Source organism: Vidua macroura, chromosome 34 (genome assembly GCF_024509145.1).
Source record: "Vidua macroura isolate BioBank_ID:100142 chromosome 34, ASM2450914v1, whole genome shotgun sequence".
NCBI lineage: Eukaryota > Metazoa > Chordata > Aves > Passeriformes > Viduidae > Vidua > Vidua macroura.
The window spans coordinates 389878-411537 of NC_071604.1; the positions used below are offsets into that span (position 1 = coordinate 389878).

Here is a 21660-nt window from a genome sequence, read left to right on the forward strand (position 1 = left end):
AACAGCTTTTACCTTCCTGCAGGTTTATTTTTACTTTCTTTGTTTTCAATAAGCTGAGCCACAGTTAAGGTTTGGTTAATTAAATGGTTAATTAAAATCTTACTGTGCTCTGCTGGTTTTTACCCGGCAGAGGGAGCATCTGCCCTCCCCAAACCCTGGCGGCGTCACTGAGTGTATTTAACCTTCTGATGGCTGGAAAAGCACAGAAATAGGGTGGGAAGAAAATGTTTCCAGTCGATAACATTCCTATATTCAATTTTCCTTATTAGTGCCGAGGCTGTTACTGTTTCCTCTCCTGTCAGTGTGGATGTCAGAGGCAGGAAACAAAAAATACAATGGCAAACATGACTCCTAAAAAGTAAGTGCACATCCTTTGGCTCTTGGATTTATTGTCAGTCAGGAGGGAGCTGCTTTCTCCAAGCTTTTCCAGGCAGGACAGACCTCCACGAGGACCACGACGGTTTGCCCCTCTACAACGTCTGCGCGAGCACCGTGGGGAGCAGAGTCAGGAGGATGGTGAGTGTGGTGCTCGCTGGGTTCCGAGTCTCGTTGGTCAGCAGAAGTTTTGCTTTTATCCATTTTCTGTACTGGGACAGGCGCACGTAGATCCCGGGGTACTTGGGGCGGCCACAGCCCACCCCAAAGCTGGCGATGCCGATGAGGTAGTACTTGTCAGTGTCAGGGTGGTAGCACACCAAGGGGCCCCCGCTGTCGCCCTACGAATGAACACCACAAAAACCAGCAGCATGTAAGGGTTTCCTTCCAGGAAACAGTTCAGGCAGTAATCAGTCTTATTTTTTAGATTTACTTGAAGCAGCTCGGTTAACCCGACAGTCACAATGACAGTAACGTGGGCAGTAGCCCACGGACAGCTCAGGGTTGGTCTGGTGCTGCTGAAAGACAGAATCAGCATCCCTGAGGCTGGAAAGGCCCTCCAAGACCATCAAGTCTAACCTGATCCCCATCTTGTCACCAGCCTAGAGTGCTTGTCACCCACGTCCAGCTCTTCCTTGGACATCTCCAGTGATGGGGACTCCACCACCTTCCAGTGCCTGACCACCCTTTCCATGGAGGAATTCCTCCTGATTCTGGTCAAGGCTGCACTGACCTCAGCCACAGGCCTGCACTGCTTCAGTGTCTTTTAACTCAGATTCTCTTGTTTTCTCTCTGCACCTTTTCATACCTAAACCTTCACTCCTCACTTAACTGGGGAATTCATCCACATCTGTTGTGGGAGCTCCAAGAGACACAGTAATGAACACACATCCTGTGCCTTGGCCGGGTCACCTGCTCAGGGAAAACTGCTGAGAGAAGCAGGCAGTGTATCAGACAAAGCATTTAGGATACATTATGGGGTTTCATTAGTAATGTCTCCATGTCCCAGCTGGTGCTGCAGCCTCTGCCAGTGCTTTGGACCTGGGAACTGGCTTTTCCGAGAAAGAGGTGGTGATTGCTCAGAATTTAAACAAAAATCATCCCTGAGCCACTTCCTAGAGCCCTGTGGCTGAAGCACATCCCTGGATGTGTCCAGTGCTGCTCTCCAGCATAAGCACAGGTGAGACATGCATGTGCTTCACACACACTGCATGGTACAGTGTCCAGTGTTTTGTGTCATGTATCATTTACTGACACCTTTGTGGCATAAATGTGCTGCATTTTTTATCCTTCCTCTTTGTTCACCTATTCCTGTCATCTTTCCAATATCACCAAATTCTTTGTGTATGTTTTTGCTTTGCAATCACTGTCCCAACACTTTTATGATGCTTCCTTTGCATTTGACATGTTTTCCAGTTAGTATTTCTGCTGTTTTAATTAATTATGCTACAAATCACAATGCTGCTGAGCCTCTGGCTTGGGAGTACCACCTCCCTTCTCACCTGGCAGGTGTGGCACCGCCTCCCTTCTCACCTGGGAACTGTGGCACCGCCTCCCTTCTCACCTGGGAGCTCTGGCACCGCCTCCCTTCTCACCTGGCGGGGGGGCACCACCTCCCTTCTCACCTGGCAGGTGTGGCACCGCCTCCCTTCTCACCTGGCAGGGGGGGCACCACCTCCCTTCTCACCTGGCAGCTGTGGCACCGCCTCCCTTCTCACCTGGCAGGTGTGGCACTGCCTCCCTTCTCACCTGGCAGGTGTGGCACCGCCTCCCTTCTCACCTGGGAGCTGTGGCACCGCCTCCCTTCTCACCTGGCAGGGGGGGCACCGCCTCCCTTCTCACCTGGGAGCTGTGGCACTGCCTCCCTTCTCACCTGGCAGGGGGGGCACCACCTCCCTTCTCACCTGGGAGCTGTGGCACCGCCTCCCTTCTCACCTGGGAGCTGTGGCACCTCCTCCCTTCTCACCTGGCAGGGGGGGCACCACCTCCCTTCTCACCTGGCAGGTGTGGCACTGCCTCCCTTCTCACCTGGCAGGGGGGGCACCGCCTCCCTTCTCACCTGGCAGGGGGGGCACCGCCTCCCTTCTCACCTGGGAGCTGTGGCACCTCCTCCCTTCTCACCTGGCAGGGGGGGCACCGCCTCCCTTCTCACCTGGCAGCTGTGGCACCGCCTCCCTTCTCACCTGGCAGGGGGGGCACCGCCTCCCTTCTCACCTGGCAGGTGTCGGTGCCTCCGGCCCAGGCGCCGGCGCAGAGTGCTTTGTTGTTCATGAGCCCCGCGTACCCTTCAGAGCTGTTGCACAGGCTGGGAGGGAGGATTCCCACATGGGCTTGTTTTAGCAGAGATGAGAGTTTACCTTGAAAGGAGACAGAATTCAGAAAGGTGAAATATGCTGGGGTTTGTAGCAGTTTTATGGTGTTTTTTTTTTTTTCGTTTTGCCAGCCTAGGTGTGTTCCTGGACATGTTTAGACATGGGTATGACACAGACCCCGCCTGTTGCCAATGGATTGGAATTTGAGTGGGTTAAAGGTTTGAAGACTTGGGTTTGATGTAGATTTTGCAATTCTTCCTCAGAAGAAGCATCAGTGATAACATACCTGCCTTGCTCAAAATGTCAGAGGTGACGTAGCAAACAGGTTCATACAATCTCAGCTGACCCCAAAACTCCCACACACCAACGGGCATTGAATTTGTGCCCAGTGGGAGTAAAGAGAGAATTGGAGTGGGTGTAGTCATTCATAAATCCAGTGGGAACCCCTCAGTTCACAACATGTGGCATCAGAATTGTTGCTTTTCAATAAAATAGCTGTTTCCAGCAGCCCACGTTGACCTGCACCGCGACTCTGAAATCGGCTGAGTTTATTTTCCTTTTTTTCATGTTATACTTGGAAGAAAGGCTGGGAAATCTATTCCTGTGGTTACAGCTGTGTGGGTCTAACCTGCTTGTGATGGAAAACCCCTGAGAGCAGATCCTCACTGCAGAGTTAAATGACATTGTGTGAGGAGACCATGACTTGAGCAAATCCAGTTAGAATCACAGAATGGTTTGGGTTGGGAGGAATCTTAAAGATCATCCAGTTCCAAGCACCTGCCATGGGCAGGGACACCTTCCATTACCAGATTACTCCAAGCCCTGTCCAACCAATTTATGGGACACTTACAGGGATCCAGGGGCAGCCACAGCTGCACTGGGCAATCTGTGCCAGGGCCTCACCACCCTCACAGGGAGGAATTTCTTCCCAATATCTACTCTGAACCTCTCCTCTTTCAGTTTGGTGCCATTCCCCCTTTTGAACGGCCTCTAAAATCCAAGCGCAAAGTGAGTTTATGAACTCGGGGAGCCGGAGATGGTGAGGATGGAAAACAGGAGGCTTTCAGCAGCGGCCAGAGCCCAGTACCCTTCTCGGTGGTGCGTCCCCAGCCGCTGATGTAGCAGTCGGAGCTGTTCTCCAGGGCCTGCACCAGGGCAGCGGGGGGCAGGCACACGGGCTGCACGTAGAGGCTGTAGCGCACCGCCGACTTCAGCTCGAACACCGCCACGTCGTTCTCAAAGGTTTCCCTCTTGAACTCCGAGTGCATGATGATCCTCCTGATCCTCCTCCGAGCCGTGTGGGGGCTGTGCTTCTGAAGGTTGTGCACGCCCAGAACGGCTCGCCAGGAACACGGATCCCTACGAGAGAATGCAGGGGGGTTTTACATGGGTTTTACCATTTGTTTTCATCGTGGAATCCAGGAATGGGTTGGATAGGAGGCACCTTAAAACCCATCTTTAAGATGAGAATTCAGGTGGGTTTTACCATTTGTTTTCATTGTGGAATCCAGGAATGGGTTGGATTGGATTGGAGGCACCTTAAAACCCATCTTTAAGGTGACAATTCAGGTGGGTTTTACATGGGTTTCACCGTTTATTTTCATCATGGAATCCAGGAATGGGTTGGATAGGAGGCATCTTAAAACCCATCTTTAAGATGAGAATTCAGGTGGGTTTTAAATCGGTTTCACCATTTGTTTTCATCGTGAAATCCAGGAATGGGTTGGACTGGACTGGAGGCACCTTAAAGCTCATCTTTAAGATGAGAATTCAGGTGGCTTTTACATGGGTTTCACCGTTTGTTTTTATTGTGGAATCCAGGGATGGGTTGGACTGGACTGGAGGCACCTTAAAGCTCATCTTTAAGATGAGAATTCAGGTGGGTTTTACATGGGTTTTACTGTTCGTTTTCATCATGGAATCCAGGAATGGGTTGGATTGGAGGCACCTTAAAGCTCATCTCATCCCACCCCTGCCATGAGCAGAGACATCTCCCACTATCCCAGGCTGCTCCAAGCCCTGTCCAGCCATGCCTTGGACACTTCCAGGGATCCCAGCTTCTCTGGGCACCCTATACCAGAAATTTCTTCCACTATCCCATCTATCCCTGTCTTCTGCTAATGCACCTTTAGGAATATACATTGGAAATTCCATAGTAAATATTTCCTGGAACAAATTTGCCTCCTTACCATTCTGCCCGTGTGAACACTCCCTTTGCCTGTTGATGTTAAGGAAAATTCAGATTAAAGATTTAAGATTACACCCAGATTTTCCCTCCCACCCCATCTCAGCAGAGGCCACCAGGAGATAATAGTCTGAAAAAGCTGAAAATGTGGTTTTATTTTGGGTAAAAGAAGAAGGCTCATCCCCCACAATGCTCATAAAGACTCTACTTGTACCTAGACCTGGGAAATCCATTATCTAGAAGTAAAATAATGACTATCAAGTTAATAATAAATTTAGAAATAGAGGTAGAGTCATTCAGACCTAATTTCTAGTCAAGTATATTGAAAAAAATCTTTATTAAGTGAGCTTTGAATTTGGCCTGGGATGAGCTATAAAATTCAAATTACCCTCTAAAATGAAAGTAGAAATTAAATTGATAAAGAGGCATTATTTTGCAAATAAATGTTTGCTAAATGCAAACAAGGAGCTGATGTAACAAAGTCCTGATAAAGGACAAAATTCCAAGTTTCAAAGATTTTACAGTTCACTTTCCCCCAGGTCACGGTTGAGTCAACACAGTCGATGTTGACACACGCAGATTGTGCAACTGTGGTAAAGGCTGGAAAAGAGACCAGTGCTGGGAGCTGAAATGCTCCAGAGTTGCTGTAAGTGCAGTTAAAAATCTGTTCTGAGGAGTTATTACCAGATTGTCCAAAAAAAAAAAAAATCTTAAGTGCCAAATTGTTGGTCCTGACCAACAAGAAAAAAGGCAATTGTGTTAAAACTGATGAATTTGAGTGTTTGTCATCTAAATATCACAGCATTTTCTGCTGAGGTTTAGTGGTTAAGAAAACCCCATTAACCAGAAAAATCAGAGCTCTGTGGAACAAAGCAACCCAAACTACTCTGGGGGAGTGGGCTGAGGAAGGGAAAACCTGGCATGGGAGAGGGTCCTCCTGCTCCAGAGCTGGAAAATCCCAGAGTCAGGGGTGGGATGAGAAGATCTCATCCAGGATCTCATTCTGTGATTCTATTAATCAAAACCCAACAGCCCTTTATTAGAAACCACACAGGTCATTCTGGCCCAGGCCAGAAGGGCACAGCCAAGGTTTCCTGATGCTGACTTGGATTCCTGACTGACTGTTCCTGATATTGGCTGCCCAGGGAGTTGGTGCAGTCCCCATCCCTGGAGGTGTCCAAGGGACGACTGGAGGTGGCACTCAGTGCTCTGGCCTGCTGACAAGGTGGGGATCAGGCAGAGGTTGGACTTGGTCTTGGAGATCTTTTCAATCACACCTGTGCTCCAGCCCCTTCCCCAGTCTGATCCTGCCTCTGGATGTGCTCCAGCCCCTTCCCCAGTCTGATCCTGCCTCTGGATGTGCTCCAGCCCCTTCCCCAGTCTGATCCTGTCTCTGGATGTGCTCCAGCCCCTTCCCCAGTCTGATCCTGCCTCTGGATACGCTCCTTGCCATGAGGGAAGAACTGGACACAGCCCTGGAGGAGCCTCGCAGTGCCCAGCACAGGGGGACAATCCCTGCTCTGCTCCTTTGGCCACCCTGTGACACAACTCAAGTGCCCTCGGCCTCTTCCCCCATCCCAGGGAGTTCAGCCATGGTGCCCAGGGGGTTCAGCTGTGGTTACCCAAAGGGTTCAGCCCTGGTGCCCAGGGGGTTCAGTCGTGGTGCCCAGGGGGTTCAGTCGTGGTGCCCAGGGATCAGCCATGGTGCCCAGGGGGTTCAGCTGTGGTTACCTAGAAGGCTCAGCCATGGTGCCCAGGGGTCAGCTGTGGTTACCCAGGGGGTTCAGCCCTGGTGCCCACGGGGTTCAGCCATGGTGCCCAGGGGGTTCAGCCATGGTGCCCAGGGGGTTCAGCTGTGGTGCCCAGGGGGTTCAGCCCTGGTGCCCAGGGGTCAGCCATGGTGCCCAGGGGGTTCAGCCCTGGTGCCCAGGGGTCAGCCATGGTGCCCAGGGGGTTCAGCTGTGGTGCCCAGGGGGTTCAGCCCTGGTGCCCAGGGGTCAGCCATGGTGCCCAGGGGGTTCAGCTGTGGTGCCCAGGGGGTTCAGCCCTGGTGCCCAGGGGTCAGCCATGGTGCCCAGGGGGTTCAGCTGTGGTGCCCAGGGGGTTCAGCCCTGGTGCCCAGGGGTCAGCCATGGTGCCCAGGGGGTTCAGCTGTGGTGCCCAGGAGGTTCAGCCCTGGTGCCCAGGGGTCAGCCATGGTGCCCAGGGGGTTCAGCTGTGGTGCCCAGGGGGTTCAGCCCTGGTGCCCAGGGGGTTCAGCTGTGATGCCCAGGGGGTTCAGCTGTGGTTACCCAGGGGGTTCAGCCGCGGTGCCCAGGGGTCACCCCAGTACGTACGTCCTGCCATCCACGCAGTGGCCGGCGGTCAGCACGGCTCTCCGGCTCAGCAGGACGCCGCCGCACAGGTGCATGAAGCGGACGCCGCCGCGCAGCACCTGCAGGCTCACCACCCACGGCCACGCGCCCTCCGGGGCCTCGTGGCCCCCCACGATCCAGGACACCATGCTCCGGGCCAGCTGCAGCTGCTGCTGACACTCTGCAAAACACAACGGGCTCCTCAGAGAGCCTGGAGGGCGAAGCTCGGCTTTTGGGACAGCGTTTGTGGGTGCTGTGGGTTTATGGGTTGGTCGTTTCTTTCCTGTTGTCTCGGGGGTTTTTGTTTGGTTGGGGGTTTGGGGGTTTTGGTGGGTGTTTTTTGTTGCTGCTGGTGGTGGGTTTTGGGGTTTGTTTTTTTTTTTTAATTTGGTTTGGTTTTGGATTTTTAAATCTCCAGCATCACCACAGCACAGGAAGGACATGGACCTGTTAAGAGATGAGGCCACCGAGTTGTTCAGAGGGATGGAGCAGATCTGCTGTGAGGAAAGGCTGGGAGAATTGGGATTGTTCAGCCTGGAGGAAAAAGGTTTTGGGCTGACTTAACTGTGACCTTGCAGTGCCTGAAGGAGCTGCAGGAGAGATGGAGAGATACCATATAAATGGGCCTGGAGTGCCAGGACAAGGGACAACTGCCAGAGGGCAGGGCTGGATGGGATATTGGGAAGGAATTCCTCCCTGGGAGGGTGGGCAGGCCCTGGCACAGGGTGCCCAGAGCAGCTGTGGGTGCCCCTGGATCCCTGGCAATGCCCGAGGCCAGGCTGGACAGGGCTGGGAGCAGTGGGACAGTGGAAGGTGACCCTGCCATGGCACTGGGTGGGCTGTAAGATCCCCCTCTTCCAGCCAAAACCATTCCAGGGATCTCTGTTCTGCAGGACTCGCTCCCCCACAGATCCCAGCGCCTGGAGACCCCGGGACTTTTCTCAGCCCACGTGAAATCCGGCGTGTTTATCTGACTGAGGTGTATTTCTTGTGTACAGATTTGCGGTTAAACACGCTCAGTCACCGCTGCTTTACGGAATTCACCAGATTTCTGTACAAACCAGAGACTTTTCCGCCCCACCTCGCCCCGCTCCGCTCAGGCTCTTTCCCGCTCTCTGCCCCTTTCCCCGACCCCTCCGCCCCCGCTGGGTCCCGCTGGGTCCCGCTGGGTCCCGGTACCGTCCACAGGGTCCGTGGGGGCCGCCCCGCCGGGCAGGGGCCCCGCGAGCAGCAGCAGCAGCAGCGGCAGCGGCAGCGCGGGCCGCGCCCGCCGCATGGCCGGCCAGCGCCGAAGATGGCTGCGGGGCCTGAGGGGAGCCCCGCGGCGAACCCCGCGGGGAACGACCGGCACCGGCACCGGCACCGGCACCGGCACCGGCACCGGCACCGGCACCGGGCCGTTGGGGCGGCGGGGACGGCGCGGGAGCGCGGACGGAGGAGCCGGTGAGGGGCGGGAGGGGCCGGCCTGCCCTCAGGGACCGCTGTCAGGGAGCCCTCACGCGGGCAAAGGGTCAGGGGGCTTCGCCCTCACCCGGACAAAGGGTCGGGGGGCTCTGCTTCACCTGGGCAGAGGGTCAAAGGGTTCGCCTTCACCTGGGCAGAAGGTCAGGGGGCTTACCCTCACCTGGGCAGAGGGTCCAGGGGCTCAACTTCACCTGGGCCGGGGTCAGGGGTCTCACTCTCACCTCTGCAAAGAGTCAAGGTTTTCAGCCCTGAGCCGTGGGTCAGGGGTCTTGTGCTCACATGGGCAAAGGTTCAGGGGTCCCACCCTCACCTGGGCCAAGGGTCAAGGGTCTCTCTCTCACCTGAGCTGTGGGTCAGGGGTCTCACACTCATGTGGGCAAAGGTTCAGGGGTCCCACCCTCACCTGGGCCAAGGTTCAAGGGCCTCACCCTCAGCTGGGCCAAGGTTGGTTCAAAGGTCTCACCCTCACTGGAGCAGAGGTTCAGGGGTCTCACCCTCACCTGGGCCAAGGTTCAAGGGCCTCACCCTCACCTGGGCCAAAGTTCAGGGGTCTCACCCTCACCTGGGCCAAGGGTCAGGTTTGGGGGTTCGGCTTCCATCAGGTGGAGCAGCCGTGAGGGAGCGTGGGGAGGGGGCAGCAGGTGCGCTGGAGCCCAGGGGTGTGCCAGCTGGGGGGCACCTGAAGGATCCCTGTTCCAGAGTCAGCCAGGCACAGACAGCAGTCCCCTCCCGTTAATACATTTATTTTCTGCTTCCCGGGCTGGTTTTTGTTGTCCCGCGATCCTCCCTGGCTGCACTGAGTCTAGCAAGGCAGGGTCAGCAGTGCCGGGGCTTCAGGAAGGAAACAGTCTCAAGGTATACCAGGGGAAGTTTAATTAGATAAAACAAAGATTTCTTCAGGGAAAGGGCTGTCAGGCCCTGGCACGGGCTGCCCAGGGCAGTGGTGGAGTGACCATCCCTGGAAGTGTTCAAAAACAGTGTGGATGTGGCACTTGGGGACGTGGCGTGGTGCTGAACACGGTGCTGGTGCTGAGTTACCTGTTGGACTCTGGTCCAAAAGGGTTTCTCTGACTTTGTTGATCGTGTGATTTGGAGACACTCAGGAAATTGCTCCTCTCTTCTCACCTGACAATTTGGTTTCTGATTCAAGTCCTTTGCTGTATTACTGATATGGGCACGTGTGGAGGAGCCTGTGCCGTGCAGGGTGCCTGGGTCACCATGAGGAATTTTGGGGGGGACAAAAGTTTTGGCAGGACAGGGGTTACTTCACGCCGTACCCCACGATGTGCGGCTCGATGGGCATCCAGGGCATCGCCACGCTGATGTGCTCTATCTTCAGCTCGGAGAACTTTGCCTCTTCCAGATTCTTCCACAGCTCTCTCGTGAGGCAGCATCCAGCAAAGACGAGTTTCCAAGTCGGGAAACAGACTTGCTGCCAAAAATACGTCCAGCTGGAATGCTCAGCGGCCACGTGCTCCAAGAAATAGAAAGCTCCTCCCTGGGAACACAGAGTCTTCTTACAGCGGGTGTGGGGGTCACACCAAGTGGCTCCCACTTCCCCCTCCCTTCCCTTTCCCCTTTCCTTCTCCCCTTCCCTCTGTTAGCTGGAATCAATGAAAGAAGGAAACGTCCAGAAATTCAAAATGCCCATTCAAAAAGCACAAAGGGCAGACTTATTTGATCCCTCTTTTATTCCAGCAATAGTGTGTTGTGGTTTTGTTTCAATTAGTTCCTAACTTAACTGGTTTTTTGGAATTAAATGATCTTTAAGAGCCCTCCAAACCATTCCATGGTTCTATGACAATGACACTTTTAAAGGCTGAAAGTCTGTTTTAAGCTCAAACCAACTCTTTTTCACTTGTTTTGTTTCTTTTTGGTCTGAATTTTAAGCTCAAATCAACTCTTTTTCACTTGTTGGTTTTTTTTTTTTTTGGTCTGAGTTTTAAGCTCAAACCAACTCTTTTTCACTTGTGGTTTTTTTTTTTTTGGTCTGAGTTTTAAGCTCAAACCAACTCTTTTTTACTTTATTTTTATTTTGATCTGGGTTTTAAGCTCAAACCAACTCTTTTTCACTTGTGGTTTTTTTTTTTTTTTTTTCTTTTTTATTATTATTATTTCTTTTGCTTTAGAGTGTTTTTGGTTTTGTTTTTTTATTTTTTTGGTGGGTTTTTTGTGGGTTTTTTGAGGGTTTTTTTTTTTTTTTTGTTTTGGTTTGTTTTTTCCCCTTTCCTTGCACCTGGTACCTGTAGAGCAGACGTTAAAGGTACTACCAGGTGTTTTTGCAGGTACTCACCGGGCGGAGCACCCGGAGCACTTCCCTCAGGGTGCTGCTGACGCTGTGCACGGAGCACAGCACCAGGGTGCAGACCACAGCGTCCACCGAGCCGCTGGGCACCTGCCGCAGGTCCTCTCCCGCGGCCACCAGGAACTGCTCGTAGCGGAGGTGCTGGTTCTTCTTCATGTTTCTGGAGAGGCTCTCCTGGAAGTTGGGGTTGATGTCGGTGCAAGTGACTTTGCAGCCCGGCGGGTAGAACTGGAAGTTGGAGCCGCTGCCGGTGCCGATCTCCAGCAGCCGCAGCTCCCCGGAGGGGCCCCTGAAGTCGGGCAGGTTGCGGAACAGCTCCTGCTTGTGCTTCTTTGATTTCTTGTCGTGAACTCTAGAAAGCTTTTCTAAGAAGAAAGGAAAAAAGACCTTCCTGCAGAAGGGCTCCCAGATGCCCAGGAAGGACAGCAGGTAGATGGGCCAGGCTAGCAGTGCCAGGCCAGCACGGAGCAGGAGGACGCTGGCAGCAGCCTCTGGCATTTTCAGCGTGGGCAGAGGATCCGTGCAGAGCAAACTGCTTCTCCTGTGTGGCAGAGCTCCGGGAGCCCAGTCAGAGCTGCATTTGTGTCCTCTCCGAGTACATTCAGCTGCTTGGGTTGCTGTGGTGGACGCTTTTCTCCAGCTGATTTCTCAGTCCGGTCACAGGCAAGGACTGAACAGTGCAGGTGCAGCCAAGCAGTGACCAGAGCCCAGGGGAGGAGCTGCCAGTTTGTTCCCAAGCCGGGACAAGCTGGGCAGCACAACTCGCTGTGTAACTCCAGGCAAAGTTCTGCAAGTGCCCTCCTTCAGTTCCGGGTACAATCACGTCTCTTAAAGCAGCCTGTGCTGCCCTCAGAAGCTCAGCCGAGCTCTGGATCTCTGCAGGAATTTCGTCAGGGGTTTGATTAAGGTTTCAGTTCAAGGAGTTGTTAGGGAGTTGATTTTCCAGCCCCTGGGAGCTGCTGGGTTTGCTCAGCAGCTCTGTGCTCTCTCTGAACAGCAGTTTTAAGTCTTTGCAGTTTGAGGACACCTTAAATATTTTGGTGGGTGAGAGCGAGCTCCCAGTGATCTTCCAGGCTGATGGGAAGATAAAACAATTAATTAATTAATTAGTTTTGCACGCAGCATGTGGAGTTTGGGTTTTTATTTGGGTCGAATCAACACTGACCACGAACACATTCTGGAAGGATTTGTCAGCTTTGCAGTCGACAGTTTTCCAAAGGATTTGGTGGCAGCGTGGATCAGCCATTGGCAGGTGACAGCTCTGCTCCAGGTGGCATGAGGATCCAAGGTCCCTAAAAACCTTGGGATGAGTGGTCCCTAAAAACCTTGGAACAGTTCTGCTGGGGGTGCCTTGGAGTTTTGCTTTCCTGGGAAAGCCACCGGCGTGTCTCCGCCTCCCTCTGGTGGCAATAAAGCAAATTAAACCCAGCAGTAATTAGGTGCTTCATTAATGATCTCTGCTGTATCTTCGTGCCTCCACCTCGTGGCAGCTACAAGGAGATTGAGCAGTGGGAATCACAGAATGGTTTGTGGGAAAGGCCTCCAAGATGGAGTCCAACCCTTAATCGCTGTGTGCTGCACAAAATACAGGCAGTAACGGACACCGGGTGACGGCGGTGGTGGAGGACACAGGGATGAGGATGATGACAGTGGACACAGGGATGATGATGGACGTGGATGATGGTGATGATGGACACAGGGATGATGGTGATGGTGATGATGGACACATGGATGATGGTGATGATGGACACAGGGATGATGATGATGGTGATGATGGACACATGGATGATGGTGATGATGGACACAGGGATGATGATGACGATGACGATGGACAGAGGGATGATGATGATGATGGACATGGGGATGATGATGATGACGATGATGATGATGATGATGATGATGGACACAGGGATGATGATGATGATGATGATGATGATGATGATGGACACGGGGATGCTGCTGATGACGATGACAATGGACACGCGGGTACTGACGATGATGATGGACGCAGGGATGCTGCTGCTGCTGCTGCTGATGGACACAGGGATGATGATGATGGACACAGGGATGATGATGATGATGATGGACACATGGGTACTGACGATGATGATGGACACGGGGATGATGATGATGATGATGATGATGATGATGATGATGATGGACACGGGGACGATGATGACGATGGACACACGGGTACTGATGATGATGATGGACACGGGGATGATGATGATGATGATGGACACGGGGACGATGATGACGATGGACACGCGGGTACTGATGATGATGATGGACACGGGGATGATGATGATGATGATGATGGACACGGGGACGATGATGACGATGGACACGCGGGTACTGACGATGACGACGGGCCAGGCCCGGGGCTTCCCCGCTCCCCCCGCGCCGCTCCCGGCGCCTCGGGAGCGCCCCCCGGCGGCGCGCGCGGGGCGGGCGGGGGCCGGGCCGGCCGGGCGGGGGGAGCGCCGGGAGCGCACCAAGATGGCGACACCCGCAGTCCCTCCCGCAGCTCCCCCCGCGCCGCAGTCCGGCAGCGCCGCGCCGGGGCCGCGCTGAGCCCGCCCGACACGGTGAGTCGCAGCCCCGAGACCCCCGCGGGCTCCAGCCGCGGCTCCCCTCGCTTACCGTCCTGCTCGATGCATCCCCCCCCCCCCCGCCCCTCTCGCCGTAGCCCTTGGCACACCTCCCCCGGGGGCTCTGCCGCAGAGCGCGGCCCGGAGAGCCCCGGGGACACCGGAGGCGGGTTGTGAGGGGGAGGGCCCGGGGAGCCCCCAGCCCCAAATCCGCCGCGTGAGGAGGGTCCCGGAGCCTTGCCCCTTCTCAGCCCATCCCCTCGGTGGATGCCCGGGCATCCCGCAGCCAGGGAAAGGGGGTCGGGGGCCCGGTTCTGTGCCCACTCGGCACTGCCCGCCGGGCTCCGGCAGCCGCTGCCCCGGCCGGGGAGGGTCCGTCCGCTGCAGCCCGAGGCCCCCGGCCCTGCGGGGAGTTGGGGGGGGGACGGTGCCGGGCCCGGCAGCAGCGTCCCCCGGCCGGCGGGCTGGCTCTGGGAAGGGGCAACCGCCCCCTGCGCCCACCCTCGACCTGGAGAGCCCCGTCTGGGGCCCGTCCTTCCATCCTTCCGTCCGTTCCTGCATCCCTCCCTGCATCCGTGCCTCCATTCCCCTTCCACCCCACAGCCTGGGGGGCCCGCGGCACCCTCTTCCCACCCCCCCCCCCCCTCCCCCAAATTCGGGGCCGTGCTCTGTGCACTGTAGGAAAGGAGAGCCCGAGTTCTCCTCGATGTCCCTTCCCCCTCGGCCCTCGCTGCAGCGCTGCTCTGTCCCTCCACCACCCCCTGCTCCCACCGCTCGGCAGGCAGAGCTTCCCCTGCCCGGGGACGGGGGAATTTTGGAGGGCAGGGTTTTTTTTGGAGGGGGGTAGGCGAGCAGGGGGATGCTTGGGGCAGCCTTGGTGTTCCAGCTGACCCAGATGTTGGGTCAGCATCGTGGTTGTGCCGCTTCCTTCCCTCTTTCCTTCCGCCACAGATTTTGGGGGGGATGGTGAGGGCAGATTTGGTTTATATTATTTTTTCCCTTCCTGCTGGGAGGGAATTGCACATTCACGAGGTTTTTCTATTAAAAAATCTGGGTGTCTTCCTCCCCTCCCCCTGCGTTCTGGTGCAAACTGATGCCCAGCTGATGTGGGGGTGGGGACACCGGGAGATGCTCCACGGCAGCGGCTGCGGATGATCCGGGGTGAAGTCGGAAAGTCTGGCAAGGGGAGTGTGTGCGAGGGGCAGCAGCTGGATCCGCACCCTCGGGCCCTGAGCTGAATTTTGGAGGGTGATCCCAGGTGTGGGGGGGATCGTCCTTGTCCCCTCCGTGCCGTGTCGCAGCGGTCGGCGGGAGCCCCCCGAGGGGCCGCGCAGGTGGGGCGGGTTTCGCGGCTCCGGTTGTGCTTGTGCCGTGTGTGTGCACGGCTAACCCGGCCCTGGCACACTGCAGCATTCCACCCGCACCGGGAGCCGTGACCGGGACGTCCTCTTTTCACACCGGGAAGCTTTAATTGTGAGGAACGGGGGCGGGGGCGTGGGGTCCCTGTCCCTCTCCTTTAGAGGGGAAAGGGAGGAAAGCGTGACCGTGGTGGTTTTCCCGAGCAGTCCTGCTTTGGAGGAATGGGGCCTGGAAATGCTCCTGTTCTCCTGTGTCGGTGATGGAGGTTCTGGGAAGCTCTGGGGTCGGTTCCTCCAGGCGGGTGGCTCGGGGCAGAAGGTGTGGGCGAGGCTGGAGGGGCCCATGGGACACTCCCCGTGCCCATTACTGTCCCCTTGGGCCCGTCACCGCCCTCCCGATCTCTTGAGGGGCAGCCACATAAAGTTGGTGAAGCTGTTTAGGATCTCTGCATAGCCTGGGCTTGGGGAGTTGGTGCCTTTAGGAGTAACGAGCCCCTGCCCTCCCTTGGGACCTTTCCCTGCTGGGTCTGTCCTACGGCCTCCAGTGCTGGGGTTTTCCACCCTTTGTGTGTTTAGAAAGTCCCTGTTCTCCACTTGGGGGTTTTATATAAAACTAACAACGTGACCGAAGGTTTCTTTGATCATTTTAACGTGTTCGGGTGCTTCTGCAGTGGTGTTCACCCAGGGTGGAGGACCTGGAGCCATCACAGATCATTTAATCTGTTATATAAGCTTGTATGTATGGCTTAGATGTAGATCATGGTATAGATACTGTACTGCTCAGTGGAACAAGTATAATCCTGTGGCTCTTTGGTGGGAGGAGATTTCTAATAGGCAGGAGGGCGAGCGATCACGTGCCTCAGGAAATGGAGCATGGCTGCGCCTTCATTCTGTTAAATAAAGCAGAAACAAAGTCAGCATTGAATGGAAATGAAGTAGCTTCCAAACATAAATCACAGTATCACCTTCCTCCCGTTTGGTGCCGTGTCTGTGCTTGGTGGTGGGGCTGCCCAAGTGTGTTTTCTGTTAAAATGACCTGGTCTGGGTTTCCCTCTCCATGGAGAGTTGCTGTTTCTCAATGGCTGAGTGGTGGCCCCGAGGCCGTGTGGCCCCATGGGCTCCTGCTGTCACATGGTGGCCCTTGGGCATCGATCGCCTTCCCCCAGGTGGCTGCGCCTCCATTGACATCGACAGATACACTGGGATCAATAATTTATTGTTGAGTTCAGAGCAACGGGCTGGCTTAGAGCAGGAGCAGTGAAACAACAAAATGAGCTGGGAACAAGCACAGGGGGAGTCGTTTCAGGAGCCACAGGGAGGAAAGGCGTGTGATGGTGATGGTGGAGTGGAGAGCTGGTCGTGGTGGGACGTTGGCCGGAATCTGGTGGGGTTCAGGAATGCTTGGACTGCACCTCTTGTTCCTCATTATCCTATTTCTATGCAGAGGTGGAGAATACAAGTAGGGAAGAAGTGGCTTCCTGCTGCAGGAGTGTATTACAAAACCTCCCTGGACATTAGCTCAGGTTCCAGCCTGGCTTTTAACACTTCACATGTTCTTCTGGCTTAGGCAAAACTGTCTCCTTTTCAGGAGGGGTTTCTTCACAGAGAGTGGTCAGGCACTGGAAGGGGCTGTCCAGAGATTGGTGGAGTCCCCATCCCTGGAGGTGTCCAGAGAATGAGTGCACATGGCACTGAGTGCCCTGGGCTGGGTGACAAGTTGGGGATGGGTCACAGGATGGATTTGATGATCTTGGAGGGCTTTTCCAGCCTCAGGGATTCTGGGATTCTGTCTTGAAATGCTGTTCCAAATTTAGAGCAACTTCTGCCTTCCCTTCCCTCAGCCTCGTCCTGTAACTGTTATTCCTGCCTGATGGAGCACTCCAGAAAATGGGAGATTTTGAGGAGAAAGAGCAGCCAAAGCTGGGACTTTGCTCCTTCCTGAGCAGAGCCATTGCAAAATTCAGAGATGTTCCTACCCTCTGAAAGTCCCATTCCATGCTTCTTGTACTTCCTCCCCAGCCAGAAGGTGTGAGGAGTTTATCATGAACTCTGCTGGGAGGTGATTTGGGGAGGAATGTTTGTTGAACACTGCATAACACTGCTGAATTGTCCAGGTAGGGGTGTTAAAGTCACAGGAATAGTTATACAGGTAGTCTTAAAGTTGTGGAAATAAACCCTTCATTGCTGGAGAAGGGAGCAGTGAGGTGTGGGGAGTGAGGAAGGGGGGATTTCCTCCAGGCTGAGCCTCCTCAGCTGCTCCTCACTGTGAGATCTCTGTCACCCAGGTGGGGAAGTGCCCTGGAAACAGGAGGTTGGATGGCAAATGTGGCCGTTCCAGTGGTGTTCCCAGTGGGAGAGGAACCTTTTCTGGTCTGTTGAGTGAAATCAGTGGCAGGATGGTGATGCCAAGACAACCAGGAATAACTGACATTAGTGGAGGGAGATGTTTGATCAGATATTCAGGGGGTGATGAGGAGGGAAGAAAAGCGTCACTCCACAGGGAAGCCTGGGTTGTGTTCCACACGTCAGAAATGTTTAACAGAGCACTAGAAGGGGGTTGTTTATTCTCCCCCCTTTCAAATTTGTCCCCTTTGTACTCAAACCATCTGAGTGCAGCACAACAAGAAATTAATTCCCCCAAAATTATAGTGTAAAATAACCATTCCCTGACTCCTGTTTTATGGGTCATGGATGGGCTGAATGAACTGAACAAGGAATTAAATTTGGGTTAGTGGCTGAACTCTTGCACAAAAGCTATTTTGAACAGTTCTTTGTTCAGAAGTTTGAATTTAAAAGGGGGAAGTTGAAGCACTTCAGGTTGTTTAATTTGTGAACCTCCAAGATCTGTGTGAGCTGGGAGATAAAAACAAGTCGGCCCTGAGTAAGGACAGAATAGGGAACTGGGGATTAATGAATTAACTGGGATTAACTAGTTCTTGTAATTTACTGAGATGTTACTGAAGCCACACAGCTACTGGGAGGGAGTGAGGACCCTGCAGGAATCGGTCTTTAGTCGGTCTTCATTAAAGTGTTGTTAATTAATTATGCTTTCTGTGTGGCCAAGTCTTCAAGGCCAGGTTGGACAGGGCTTGGAGCAACCTGGGGTAGTAGAAGGTGCCCCTGCCCCTGGCAGGATGTGGAACAGAATGAGCTTTAAGGTCCCTTCAAAGCCAAACCATTTGACCATTCCATGATTCTAATATTTCTCTGTTGCTGTTGCTTGCTTCTTCTCTTTCCTCTGTACATTTCTATTCATTTTCTCTTTCCTCTGTACATTTCTGTTCATTTTTTTCTTTCCTCTGTACATTTTTGCTCACTTTTTTTTTTTTACCTTTAGAGGTGTGTGTGTGTCCAAGTTTAGGCCTTCCATGGCCATTTCAAGACCATGAGCACTTCCCTGCCCTGTCCCAAGTCTGCCTTGACCTCTCTTCTTGAGCCAAGCTCAACAAGAACTTCCACAAGGTTTTACACAGGGTGGGGAAACACCCAGCACCAAGCAACAAATGCTGCTTGGGAGTGGATTTATCTCCTTTTCCTTCCACTTTGTAGCATCAAAGGTGCCATGAGAGCTTTCCTTGTTCATCTACACCTTATTTTCCTTCCTGCCTCAGTCCCCACGTTGGAATCAAGAGGCACGTGTGTCCATGTGGGTTATATAAAAATTCACACAGAAGGTCTCTCTGTCTCACAGGCTCACTGTGAATGGCTGACTCGTGGTAATTAATAAAGGAGGAAGTGTATTAAAGCAAGGAGATTGCCTCAAAAGTGTTTTTTAATTTATTTTGATGATCAGCTTGAATAATTTATTGGAATATTTCATAATGTACCAGTAAATGGACTGCTGGGAACATTTAGGAAAAAATAACTAAATCTTAGCAACTGGGCACCTCAGTGCAGCAGTTTCTGGTGGAAAATCTTTGGCGTTTGGGCAATGTGTGTGTTGTGTGCACCCAGATCCAAGCTCCCAGGATGAATTCCTGGCTCCCTGGCTGGGAGCAGCAGTGCAGTGTCATTCCCAGTGCAGCTATCCATGGATGCCTAACCCAATCACCCTCTTCTGCAACTCACCTGGATGCTGAGTCCCTGTCCCTGCTGATTTTGGCAGCGTGGTGTTGTTCCCAGTGCAGTTTTCCATGGATAAAATTGGAAAAAACCCCACAATTTTCAGAATGTTCCTCTTGTTACAGGTTGAAAAACTTGATGTGGGAAGGGCCGAAATAAATCCTAGGATAAATCCATATCAATCCCAGCAGGGCCATTCCTGGTTGGGAAATAACATTACAAGGTTTTTAGCTTCCAGAAGCTTTGCCAGGCAGGGCAGCTGTGGAAGTTCCTCCTTGATGAACAGGAGCCACACATCTTACTTTGTCCACTACCTTAATGTGGGATAGTTTATTGGGAAAAAAAATGAAGTCAGGACAGGCAAAAAAATCCCAAGGAGAGAGACCCTGAGCTCACTGTAATGTGTTGGCAGTGCACAAGAAACAGCCCTGTAAGTAATTCCAAAATGCCAAAACGTGGAGGAACTGCTGCCATGTGCAGCTGTGAACCAGATTTGGGGAGTGGTGTTGATTTGTTGGGTTTGGTTCTGTTTTTTTCCTTTAAATGGGCAGTCAGCTGAGTCGGTGCCTCCAGTTGTGGGTTGTGTAATTTTGCACAAATTCCTTCATGCCTTCTTTTTTTTTTTTTTTTTCCTTTTTTATGCTGTGTCCCTGAGCTACTTTGGTTTCTAAATTCAGGCCTTACATATTTATCTGTGCCATTCAATTAGACCACATCCCCAATGCTGCTCTATAGTTTCACAGTATGTGGGAAATTTGGTAATTAAATGCATGCAAATGCTGCAAGAATAGAATAAATTAATTTTCCTTAATATCAGCAGGCCATTTGGTGATGTCTCAGAGATAATGTGACCAAGATACTGGCTCTTCTCTCCCCTTCTTGCCATCTTTTTTGAGTCTTTACTATTATTACTCTAGAAATACCCAGTCAGGTTTATAGGAAGAGTATCCTGGCCCTGCTGTGCTCTGGAATTACATAAGGAGGGAGATCTGTACTCCAGGTTTTTTTGGATCTCCAAATAAAAACCTGAGCTGGAAACAGCATTTGAGCCCTACGTGTGCGCTGCAGCTTCAGGCTGATGTGTGGATTGGGGGTGTGAAAGGTGGTGTCACAGCAAGGGATAACCTGAGCTCCCTCAGAATGATTTGCACTGGGTGTTCCAGCTTTGGAAATGCTCTGTTGAGGGCTGGCAGCTCCAGGTATTCTTAGCAAAGACTCAGTTATTTATTGGGTTTTATGTATTCCTGAAGCCCACTGCACTCCAGAGAGTTGTGGTTCTCTGTTTCAGCTTCCCTGAACTCCTCCCACGTGAATTCAGCACAATCCTCATGGCCTGGGCAGGCTGGGGGTGCTTGACCTCGTGCTGAATTAGCTGAATTTTAACAATTCAACCCCATGTCATCGTTTCCAAGGAATCTGAAAGTCATTCTTTTCTCCAGATCTTTAATATTTATTTGGATGCTGTGTTTGTGTTGCCTGAAAAGATCTGACCTTACTGGTTATCTTTTTCCTTGCTTGTGGGACCTTATCCCAGGCAGCTCTGGGACTCATTCTGTGCCATACCCTCGCGGTTTTTGTGCCTTTCCTCTTGGATTTGGTGTTTGGGTCCCTCCCCGAGCACCGTGTCGGGGCTGGGTTCTCTTCCAGCCTGCAGCACTGCAGTGCTGTTGCATCAGTGCAGGCTTTCTGTCATCCCTCTCCTCCCTTGGCCTCTTCTGGAGTGAGAACAGCCTGACGAGGTAGCAGCAGCTCAGAAATGCAAAGGTATTCCTGGAATTGCTGGTTCTGGAGCGGAGCTGCGGAGCCGTGCTGGTGGGCGGCTGCATTCGGGGGAACCAACTTCCTCACAGCTCTGCTTCTCCTGGCAGTGGGTGGAGGAGAGCAAGGGGCTCCGTGGAGGGATGGGGCAAACCCTGCCAGGGCAGGCTGCAGGCTCTGGGAGCTTCTCCTCACCTGTGCCCTGCAGCCCTCCCTCTGCTTCTGTCCTTTGAGGTGTATCTGATGCCAACAAGCCCCTGTGTCTAACCCAAATAATCGGAGAAAATTGAACTTTCAGGAATTACTCTTGTGCTTGATGGAAGTATTTTTAAATGATTTCGTTTTTATGGCCTCAGATTAATAGAAACCCTCATAATTGATAGAATTGTGGAATGGGTTGGGTTGGGAGAGGCCTTAAAGCTCATCCAGTGCCACCCCTGCCAGGGACAGGGACACCTCCCACCAGCCCAGGTTGCTGCAAGCCCTGTCCAGCCTGGCCTTGGACACTTCCAGGGATCCAGGGACAGCCACAGCTTCTCTGGGCACCCTGTGCCCCAGCACCCTCACAGGGAGGAGTTTCTTTATATAATTCTATGTCTGTAAAGTGAAAAGGTGAGATTTGACTTCCTGTCGCAGAGCTGTGACGTGCTCCGGAGCAGGTGAGGCAGGTAAGCCTGGTGGGGGCTTGGCCCTACCAGAAAAGCATTCAGAATTCTCCCTGGACTTGGTGAAGTCATTAGGGAACTTCTCATAGCTGCAGGAACACCTGATAGGGGCACCAAGGAGCATTTTTTGGGAGTGCTCAGCACACTCAGCTCATGTTGGTGCTGGTGCTGTTTTAAACCCAGCCCCAAGTTCCTCCTTTGTGTACCAGGGAGTGCTTTGCTAAACACCTT

The 21660-nt window shown here is 53.2% G+C and overlaps 3 protein-coding genes across 4 annotated transcripts in view; 1 reads left to right on the forward strand and 2 right to left on the reverse strand.

Moving 5' to 3' along the window:
* Window positions 1–359: 359 nt before the first annotated feature.
* TMPRSS12 (transmembrane serine protease 12) lies at window positions 360–8602 on the reverse strand. 2 transcript variants are annotated; one of them, XM_054002004.1, is made up of 5 exons: window positions 8406–8602; window positions 7209–7407; window positions 3775–4046; window positions 2590–2732; window positions 360–716 (listed from the first exon to the last, which is right to left on the reverse strand). In XM_054002004.1, the coding sequence occupies exons 1-5, from the start codon at window positions 8500–8502 to the stop codon at window positions 471–473; spliced, it is 957 nt and encodes a 318-aa protein (XP_053857979.1). In that variant the 5' UTR covers window positions 8503–8602; the 3' UTR covers window positions 360–470. The 2 variants fall into 2 exon arrangements, with proteins under 2 accessions (XP_053857979.1, XP_053857980.1); XM_054002005.1 differs by lacking the exon at window positions 8406–8602 and adding an exon at window positions 7674–7755.
* Window positions 8583–21660, forward strand: part of SCN8A (sodium voltage-gated channel alpha subunit 8) — a 74140-nt gene continuing 61062 nt past the window's right edge. The window contains exon 1 of the mRNA XM_054002012.1: window positions 8583–8669. The gene's annotated coding sequence lies outside the window, so the exon portion shown is untranslated. The remainder of the gene's footprint in view (window positions 8670–21660) is intronic.
* TMT1A (thiol methyltransferase 1A) lies at window positions 9541–11788 on the reverse strand. The gene is made up of 2 exons (XM_054002011.1): window positions 10984–11788; window positions 9541–10188 (listed from the first exon to the last, which is right to left on the reverse strand). The coding sequence occupies exons 1-2, from the start codon at window positions 11491–11493 to the stop codon at window positions 9952–9954; spliced, it is 747 nt and encodes a 248-aa protein (XP_053857986.1). The 5' UTR covers window positions 11494–11788; the 3' UTR covers window positions 9541–9951.

What these genes read in the sequence shown, in the direction of transcription:
- TMPRSS12 (XM_054002004.1), bottom strand. Translation starts at nt 8,502, where the DNA reads ATGCGGCGGGCGCGGCCCGCGCTGCCGCTGCCGCTGCTGCTGCTGCTG. An exon ending in CCCCACGGACCCTGTGGACG is followed by an intron (nt 7,408 to 8,405) that starts GTACCGGGACCC and finishes TGTGTTTTGCAG; the next exon opens with AGTGTCAGCAGCAGCTGCAG. An exon ending in GGGACGCACCACCGAGAAGG is followed by an intron (nt 2,733 to 3,774) that starts GTACTGGGCTCT and finishes TCTCCTTTCAAG; the next exon opens with GTAAACTCTCATCTCTGCTA.
- TMT1A (XM_054002011.1), bottom strand. Translation starts at nt 11,493, where the DNA reads ATGCCAGAGGCTGCTGCCAGCGTCCTCCTGCTCCGTGCTGGCCTGGCA. An exon ending in TGCTCCGGGTGCTCCGCCCG is followed by an intron (nt 10,189 to 10,983) that starts GTGAGTACCTGC and finishes CTGTGTTCCCAG; the next exon opens with GGAGGAGCTTTCTATTTCTT.